Source organism: Astatotilapia calliptera, chromosome 12 (assembly GCF_964374335.1).
Source record: "Astatotilapia calliptera chromosome 12, fAstCal68.1, whole genome shotgun sequence".
Taxonomy (NCBI): domain Eukaryota; kingdom Metazoa; phylum Chordata; class Actinopteri; order Cichliformes; family Cichlidae; genus Astatotilapia; species Astatotilapia calliptera.
Window position 1 is genome coordinate 31,178,925 of NC_137433.1, and position 9,931 is coordinate 31,188,855.

Sequence of the window (9,931 nt, forward strand, 5' to 3'; positions counted from 1 at the left end):
AAATTTTTTTATGACACACTCTGCCACCAGTAATGGTGTTAATATGACAATACAACGTTTGGCCATGCCACTGTTTGATTATATTCCAGTCATCAAAGTGAACTACATGGCATTACAGCTTTACTGTTTCAATAAATTCTCTAAGCACTGCTTTGACGCACTGAATCAAAAGATTTGTTGGACCACCACAGAAAAACCTTAACGAGGGAGAAAGGCGAAAATACGAGCTTACGGAGGTCACGTGAAGGCAGCATTTTCTTGTGTTTGCGTTGGTTACGACACACTCTTGTCATCCAAATGTAAGAGGACGCTGCTTCCTGGTGTGTACTCAATAATGGACTGACTGATGAGCCAGGTCGAGGTGAACTTGTCCTCACTTTGATCTGCTTCTCTGAGTCCACCGCTCTGCGCACACTGGGTAAGTTAAACGTGTTAAGGTGACATTAGAAGAAATACATAGGGAGAAAAATCGAGGAAAAAATGCGATGCTGATAAATATTGGTCAGTACCACTGGATCCAAACCATTTACATGAAGAGAAACGTGTTTTGTGCTTTTAGATGAAGATATTTGAAAGCACAATCTAACACATTTGTGTGTTGATGCTTTTTAAGTTCATACAAATTGAGGTGGATTTGCTCGGGTGAGGAAGGCTGCAGGAATTGTTTCCTCCTTCCTCCTCGACCAACACGTTTTTCTCCCTCTGTTTCCTGATTACTTACTGTAAGTAGATGTGGTTAATTAAGGGTGTCGGTAATTACACGTTTACCGGCATAAACTGGTGTAAACGTTTTGTATTTTAAACCTGTCTAGTCCAGGAAACGCTTCTTTTTACATACTAATAGCGTCCACATTTTTATAACCTTAACGCGAAAATACAGCTACTTAAATATTGTACCGTCTTCAGGTGCTTCTTTGAGTATTTAAGTGTTTTAGTATACTTCTCTAGGACACTGTAGTGATACTTACTGTAATTACCTTTGGGGTAAAAGCGACCTTCTCAGTTTTATTTCGTTTTTTAAGTTGTTGAAACCAAAATATGCAACTTAAACGATTTGATATTTGATTTAAATTGGCTCTGCTTTTTATGCTGGATGCCCTCCCCGACCCAGCCCTGGATGCTCCTGCTTATCTGAATGAATGATTATTTCTGTTTTTAACAAGTTTTCCGCAGTTGGAGTAAAATGTCAGAACACTGAGTAACTGAATAAACATTATTTTACTAAATTTAACTAAATAAAAATAGATTTAAAAATACACATGGTACAGGTACTGTACCTACACATTTAAGTGATAAGACAAATAGAGACCTATTTCAGTTACAGTAATTCAGTTTATTTAAAAGGAAAAAGTACTTAAATGATGATTTTGTATGATTTGTACAAAGCAAGAAACTCAAGGAAATGTAAAGAAACTACTTCAGTTTGATTGGGATAGCCTACAATAGTAACTCTTTAAGGGTGAATTTCTTTTAAGGATGGCTCTGCTTGTTTGTGTTATTTGAGAAAAGTCACGAGGGGCATTTTAACACACTATATTAAAAGTGCTGCTCTTTGTACAGCAGGAAAAGAAACACTATCAGGTGGAAAAATGTCAGCCGTAAACAAATCCAAGGAAGATGAAGGCAACTTCTCCACAAAGGTCATCAAGATTGTGTTTATCATCCTGCTGCTGGACCTGCTGGGATTCACTCTGATTCTACCTCTGCTGCCTTCTATTTTGGATCACTATGCAGAAAGCAGGGTTGGTCTTTCATTTATTTATTTATTTATTTATTTATTTATTTATTTATTTATTTATAGCAGTATAATCATGTAAAGGCACTTTTAAAATCACAGCAGATATTAAAGCGCTTTGAGTGCTCAGATGAGTAGAAAAGCGCTATATAAGAACCAGTCCAGTCCATTAAGCTGATAAGCCTGCTATACACGACAAGGAAAGAGGTTAAAAGCATTAAAACTTTGAAGGTGATTCCAGCAGCCTTATTTCCTGCCAGTGATGATCAAAGGGTAACAGTGTTTACTGAAGACATTTTTTTTGCAGTGTGAAAATTGTTAGATAGGATTTTTTTTGAATGGAATTCCCTCAACGGACCATTTCTACATTGTGAACACATCCTCGAACAAAGATGGTTTTGTTTGAAGAATCTCCTCCATAAAAACTGTAACAAACTCATGAGTGATTTGATTCGATTAGTCCGTGGGTGAATCCGCCTGCTGAGTCATGGTGAAGCAACCACTTTGCTGGTATTTATACTATAGCTCTGTGATGCTTTGTGTGTGGGCAGGATGGTGTGTATCAGTCTCTTCAAACTGTTGTGGACTGGTTCCGGGAGGCTGTTGGGATTCCTTTGGAAAAGAAATACAACAGTGTCCTGTTTGGAGGTATATTGGATTAATTTTAAACATCAGATTTATTCAACGTTAAGGTCAACATTTTCAGTGTTGCAGGCTCATTGGTTTAATAATGCTCCTCCCCCCCCCCCCCCCCCCAGGTCTGATTGGCTCACTGTTTTCTCTGCTACAGTTCCTGGCATCACCTGTAACCGGGGCTCTGTCAGACTCATATGGCCGGCGACCCCTGCTTATGCTCACCACAGTGAGGAAAACATCACTTTTTTAGGACTTTTTAAAGTTTTGTTTATCACTGTTCGTTCTGTAAGAAAACACAAAGCCCTTTCTCCAGAGCTGACTCATTCACATCTAATTGGGTGCCTTGTGTTTCAGTTAGGGCTGATGTCCTCCTATGCAGTCTGGGCTGTTTCCCGGAGCTTCAGCATGTTCCTTTTGTTTCGGGTAATTGGGGGCATTTGTAAGGGCAACGTCAGCCTCTGCACTGCCATCATAGCTGACCTGCCGTGCCCGAAAGCACGGAACCGAGGAATGGTAGGCAGAAATATTTGTGGTCATTACAGGAAATGTTTTGTTGAAGTGAAATTAATTAAAATTACTTTGTGTTATATTTATACATACTTTTTTTTGTTATCAGTACACTTAGCTTAGCACATGTATTGAGAATAGATAAATAAAGTGTCTTTCTGTTTCCCTCTGTTGTAATCAGGCCATGATCGGCGTTGCCTTCTCCTTGGGCTTCACTGTGGGGCCTCTGATGGGCGCCTACTTTGCTATCACCTCCAAAGCAACAGGAAATGTCTTCTACCTCACTCCAGCTCTGCTCGCCCTGGCTTTCAGCACTGCCGATCTGCTCTTTATTTGGCTGATGCTGCCAGAAACATTAACAAAGGACGTCAAGGTTAGTTAGAAACACTCCTGCTAATGCAAACAGAACTAAATGCAGTTTTAAACAGTAGACATACATTTTCCAGCCATCAGTTGTGCTGTATGGATTCCCAAAACACCCTGTGGTAGAACAAGTATGAACCTTTTTCACTTAAAGTTGACCTATTATGCTACAATTGTGTAGATTTCCATGACTCACAGTTCAAAACAGTGCTCATTTATCTTACACTGGGCTTTGTCTCAAACAAGAAGTCTTTAGCTCAGTTCTCCTTCCCTATTACCCAACAGGAGATGGGTTAGACCGCTTTAGTAATTGCCAGAGCTGTTTGTCTGAAATGACCATGTAAGGACATCCACTGTATTTGACAACATACTGATCTAACAGTAGAAAAAACAATGTAACCATATATTTGTATTGGGTTTACAATATGTTTCTCTAAAAATGATTGCTATGATTGAAAAATACATTTAGTTTAGTAAAAAAGTACTTTTTTCCCATGAAGAGGAAGTATCACACACCTTAAATACAAAGTACTTCAATAAGGGCCAATATCAGTACCAGTATCAGTGACTATCTGTTTTCCAATGTTTTCAATTTTTCATGCTGAGCTAAGGTAACAGGCTGCTGGGGGCTGGACCACCCTTTGCCCTCCTTTTGAACTACTTTAATTCTTCAAGACATAAATTCAACAAGGTGCTGGAAAAACTCAGTGATTTTGGTCCATACTGACAGGAGAGCACCAAACCGTTTCAGGTGGAGATTTTGTCAGCTGCACATACATGGTGGGAATTTCACTACCACCATTTCACAAAGGTGCTCTGTTAGATTGAGATCAGCTGACTTTGGAGTCCATTTGAGTGCAGTGAACTACTTTAATCAGTCATCAGAGCATGTGCACACTGTAGTAAGATTGGGATGGTCAGCAACAATACTCACTGTGTACAAAAAATTATCCCCCACACATTACACCACCACTACCAGCCTGAATCATGATATACTGCAGGATGAATCCATTCCTTCATGTTGTTTAAACCAAATTCTGACTGCCTTAGCCCACCTGCGTCAAGATTCCACATGTTGTGCATTCTTCTACGTACCTTTGTTGTAAGTGGTCATTTCAGCTACTGTTGTGCTCCTAAAAGCTCGTAGAAGTCTGGCCATTCTTCTCTGGCTTTTGGATTTCCATCCAGAGAACTGCCACTCACTGAGTAATTTGTCTTTTTTGAGCCATAGTCTGAAAACCCTAAAGATGGTTGTGTGTGAAAATCAAAGTAGATCATCCATTTCTGAAATAGTCAGACCACCGCCAACAAACACCCATCCATCCATTTTCTTCCGCTTATCCTTATCAGGGTTGTGGGGTGGCTGGAGCATATTTCAGCTACCATAGGGAGAGAAGGAGGCGGGGTACACCCTGGACAGGTTGCCAATCTGACCAAGGCTTACTCATAGAGACAGACAACCACATTCACCCACCTTTGGGCAGTTCAGAACCCCACTAACTGCACGTCCTTGGACTGTGGGAGGAACCCAGAGAGAACCCACTCAAACACAGGGAGAACATTGCTAAACACAGGATATACTGATGTCCAATGTTTAGAGTATTTCCACCCTCTTTATTCCTTCTTCAACAGAAATTATATGAAAGTTTTTCAAAAAAAAACCTTATGAGGTGTACTTTAAGCAATTTTTGTCATTCCACTTAACGCATGTCTGGACAGGTCTATGGCTGCTGATCCACTGTGTACACCACCTTATTAGTAAGGCGATGATTTATGTGCATGTCTGCCAGATTGAGCAACATACCTGAAACCACCAGGCGAGGAATGTTTCAAAGAGACAGTGATCACTGTTTGGATTGAACATGTCTGATTTTTCTCAGTTTTCACCTACCCACTGCAGAAAAAATACATAAATAAAATAAAATTACAAGTTCACATAATTCTTATTGTTTCTGAAGAAACAGCATTGTTTTTTCAAATCATTATTCACTGAGAGAGAGATGCAGATCATTTTTCTTGTTCCATTTTAGGCTTTGTCTTCAGGCTGTGGGGACTGCAGGGACCTGCTGCATCCATTATCCTTGTTCTATTTTGCAGCTGTTAGTAAGAAAAAAGATCAACTTTCAAGAAACGGTGAGTAGTGTATACGCTGCATTCATCTGTGATTGTCCCGTTTATAAAGAGTGAATAAACCTTAACACAGTGCTGCACTATTGGGCTGTGTTTCACAGGAATGCAAAGCCTTCGAGTGCTGGGGCTGGTTTATTTCTGCTACCTCTTCCTGTTCTCTGGTCTGGAGTTCACCTTAAGTTTTCTTACTCACCAGCGTTTCCAGTTTACAAGGTATGAACTCAAAGATAAGGCTGTGTACTCTGAGTTTCCCTTTTAAGTCTGACAAACAGCAACCTTATGTTTTTCTCTCTAACAGCATGGAGCAGGGAAAGATGTTCTTCTTTATTGGTGTCATCATGGCTTTAATCCAGGGTGGTTATGCTCGCAGAATAAAACCGGGGCAGCACATCAGGGCTGTTCGTATGGTAAAGTCACCAACTGCTTGCATGGCAAATACTGATCTAATGCCGTTGTTGGTGTTAATGGAACAGGATAAATCACTGCACAAATGTCTACCTTACTGAACCATTTTTCTTGTTTTTAGGCAATCATAGCATTGATCCCAGCCTTTGTAATCATCGGGTTATCGTGGAATGTAACAATGCTGTACATTGGGTTGTCACTGTATTCCTTTGGTGAGTCAAAATTACTGTATTCGAAATATGCAGTAACTCAGTTTCATCTGTCTTGTCTTGACAGCACCCAAGAATGTGTAAATAAATCTAAAAACTATGTGATAAACTACTGCCAAAATACATAACAGGACAGTACACTGTTAAAATAGAAGAACACTGCCAAGAACACTTTCAAGGATGCAGTAATTAAACTATTGCTTAAGAAGACTTTGCCTGATCCAGCTGTCTTAAGTAATCATAGACCAATCCTCATCCCTTCTCTTATTTCAAAAATTCTTAAATGAACAACTATAACATAGTCAAGAAGTCATTAGCAGAGGAGTGGTTTATCTGAAGAGTTTCAGTCAAATTTCAGAATGAATTATACTCATGTGGAGTTCCACAGGGTTCTGTACTGGGACCAGTTCTATTTACATTTTACATTCTTCCCTAAGAAAATCCTACATACATTTTCATTGATATACAGATTATATGCTGCTATATTTACAGCAAATTATGTAGCTAAACCACAGATATATCTTACAGAACAAAGGCCTGGATGTCTGGAATTTTTTTTTCATTCATTTTCAAAATTGAGATAAAAACTAATGTTATTATATTTGGCCCCCAAAATTTTAGAAACATGGTGTCTAACCTGATACTTAATCTGATGCAAAGTCCATAAATCTAGGCGTTGTTTTGATCAGAATATGCGTGCATATTGAAGTAGGGATCCTTTTTTTTTAGTCTGCTCCCTAACAGGAGTGGATAATATCACTTTAGTTTAAATACTTCGTGTTATTCTTATCAGAATCAGAATCAGAATCAGAATACTTTATTGATCCCTGGGGGAAATTATTTTTTGTTACTTTTTGTTATCAAGTCGTCCTCTAACTTTTCTAAGAAGCAAAATATCAGATTGTTACTGTTTTGTATGATATTGTGCTATATAGCATTTTACTTAAATGTCCCTAAATTATAAAATTGTTCCAACGTATTATGTATCCTATTCTTACAGCGGCTGCCATAGTTGTCCCCTGCTTGTCGACTCTAGTTTCTGACCATGGTGAGCCTTTTATCAAATCAAAGTATCAAAAATATTTTGATCCTGCTATAATGTTGGTACTGTTGCTGATTACCCACTGTTGCTGATTCCTCTAGGCTCAGCCAGTCAGAAGGGCACTGTGATGGGGATTCTGCGTAGTTTGGGTGCCCTGGCCAGAGCGTTGGGCCCAGTTGTGTCCTCCTCAGGTGAGGAAACTGAAACTAAAGGATCTTTCCATATGCTGCTTTTCTCTTGAGATGGTGCTATTTGAATTATTTGTTATATATTCATATTTGTTTTGTTTTAACTGATTTGTTTGCAGTGTATTGGATTGCTGGAGCACAGACCTGCTTTCTTATCACATCGGCCTCCTTCGTCTTGCCCTTAGCTCTCCTGGGCATAGCCAGGAGACTAAAAGAGGAATGAGCAACTTAAAGACTTTTTAAAAAACCTTGTTTCATTACCTACATCAATGCAATGATGTTTACATCTTCTGGGAAAGCAAGCACTAAATTCACAGTAATAGGATGTTTACTTTTCCATGCTGTTGGCCAAAGATCAAAAAATGAAACAAAATGATATGAGAAGATGGTACAAATACCAAAAACGAATGAATGAACATAATGTTGTTTGTGTGTTCTTATAGACCGGTGTGTATTGTAGACTGGGTGGGTTAGAAGGAATTCCATGTGATATTAGTGCTCCTGGTACACAGATATTTTTGTAATGTTGTATTTTATTAATCACTAAGATTTTCTATTTTGCAAAGGATACTTTAGCATTAACACACATAAAACTTTTTGATGTTCTATTCTTTACTACAGAGAATGAAACATCAGTCCATGGCAATGAACAGTTATCTTACTTTGAACCTTTTGTATAATTTTTCTAATTCATTCTATGTGAACTACACATTAAATACTGTACTCAAGTACAGCTTTGATCAACATCTTTATGCTTTAGTATTTGGGTCTACTTAATGCTTTTGCTGCATACATTTTACTTCACAATATGTATCTGAAATACATTTTTAAAGGTAAGATATGTTTTTGATATTTTTTTTAGTATATAAAAATAAAGATTACAATCTTTATTCTTGGTAAATGCAAAAAAGGGAAATTCTTCATGAGTTTTGTTTTTTAATCTGAGTTTAACTTGATTTATTCTGAGCATAGTATACACAGTTCGATGCTTTCATATCAAGAAAACTAAAATAACTGTAAAGTCCAGTTAAAACAAAGGAAAGTGTAAGCACCATCCATGAAAGTCCTTACACTCAATGTACGATATGAAAGAAACTTAAATTTGATATATTATGTGTGACTTTTTAGTCAACGACTTTGTGATTCAATTGGTTTAACAGTTCAGGTTCTTAACCAGTTCTCATCATGGGGCAAAATAACATGTAAGCACAAGACCCAAACTGGTGTGGTTAGTTTTATGGCTGATTTACAAAAGTTGCGCTCATTTCTAAGGTGCAATTATTTCATAGGCACAGTCAGTTCAGGTCAGTATGAAGTGCAAAAAGCAAGGTATACTTTTTTCAGTGTTAAATTTTGACACAGTCAGCAGTTGTGTGCTGAAAACATGATTCAATTCAGTTTGTACCACTGATTTAAATATTCTCCTCTCTACATTTTGCACCTTGAAAATGAAATGGCTGTACTAAAAAAGAAGAAAAAAAGTTTTTTACTCTAAAACACACATTTGTGCCACTGCAAAACATCTGGCCCCTAAAGTGTAACAGAAATTAAATCAGGGGTCTGTTACTAGTCTATTACTCTTTAACCTTTACATGCTCCTCCTTGGCACTATCATAAAGAATCGCAATATATCCTATCATACTTACACAGATAGTACACAGCTGTACTTATCACTTTCTGATGATCTAACCTCTGTTCACAAACTGATGCACTGATGACATTAACAGTTGGCTGTCTAGAGACGTTTTAAACATGGAAATCCTTGTCCCTGGTCCAAAAAGTCAGAGAGAGAAAATTTTTTCATATTTATCATCCCATACAGTCTCACTCTGTTTCTGTCTGGAACTTCTGCAGCATTTTGGACAGTGATCTCAGTTTTAATAATCACATCAATAAGGTCACCAGAACTGCTTTCTACCACAGATATAGTTAGAAAATCCTAATCACAAACTAACTGAGAAATTGGTCCAAGTGTTCAGCAAGTTGGACTACTGCTCTGTTTGCAGGATTATCCAAATTACTAGTAGGACAACTTCAGCTTGTCTAGAGTGCAGCGGCGAGTCCTGACATGAAAATTGGACCATATTATCCCAGTGCTAAAGTCACTTCACTGGATCCCAGCTGAATACAGAATTACATTTAAAATCCTTCTATTAGCTCATAAAGCTCTCAGTGGTTTGTATAGTACACATCTGACTTCCTCCAGTAAACTTCTAAATAGCTCAGTGTCTATTACTCAGTCGTTCTTCTCAGATTTTCAGTTGCAGATCTTTTAACTGTCTCCAGAGATAAAGCTAAGTGTGCTGAGGGTGCTTACACGTATGGTCGTGTTCTCTGGATTAAGCTGTCTACAGACCTAAATTTAATCTAATCTGTGTTCAAAAACTTTTTGTTCTCACAGGCTTACAGTTAATAACTGTGTGCATGGATGTGCACTTTACTTCATTTTGTTTTCATCATAAACTTGCATAGGTGTTTTTATCTTCTGTGTAAAGCATATTGAGTTAAAGCAGGCCTATGATGAAATGTGCTATATAATTAAACCAGACATTGACTTTTGGTACTCAGAGTAAAGCTTTTTAGTTTTGTTAATTTAACAAAGTAGAAAATTTAAAGACGCAATTCTCTTTCATGAAATACTAAATAAATACACAACAATTTATTTTGGAGTTTCAAAGAAGTCCAAGCAAACTACAACAAAATATAACTAATAATG

At 37.8% G+C, this 9,931-nt stretch overlaps 1 protein-coding gene across 3 annotated transcripts; it reads left to right on the forward strand.

Annotated features, from left to right (window-relative positions):
• The first annotated feature begins 278 nt into the window (after positions 1-278).
• Positions 279-7,961, forward strand: LOC113032966 (solute carrier family 75 member 1). Of its 3 annotated transcripts, none has more exons than XM_026186156.2 (13): positions 279-418; positions 1,561-1,742; positions 2,287-2,383; positions 2,494-2,597; positions 2,726-2,884; positions 3,060-3,251; positions 5,272-5,374; positions 5,473-5,584; positions 5,670-5,778; positions 5,898-5,988; positions 6,986-7,033; positions 7,129-7,218; positions 7,335-7,961. In XM_026186156.2, the coding sequence occupies exons 2-13, from the start codon at positions 1,590-1,592 to the stop codon at positions 7,436-7,438; spliced, it is 1,362 nt and encodes a 453-aa protein (XP_026041941.1). In that variant the 5' UTR covers positions 279-418; positions 1,561-1,589; the 3' UTR covers positions 7,439-7,961. The 3 variants fall into 3 exon arrangements, with proteins under 3 accessions (XP_026041941.1, XP_026041942.1, XP_026041943.1); XM_026186157.2 differs by having other exon boundaries at positions 284-418; positions 1,564-1,742; XM_026186158.2 differs by having other exon boundaries at positions 331-418; positions 1,564-1,742; positions 2,526-2,597.
• Positions 7,962-9,931: the final 1,970 nt, after the last annotated feature.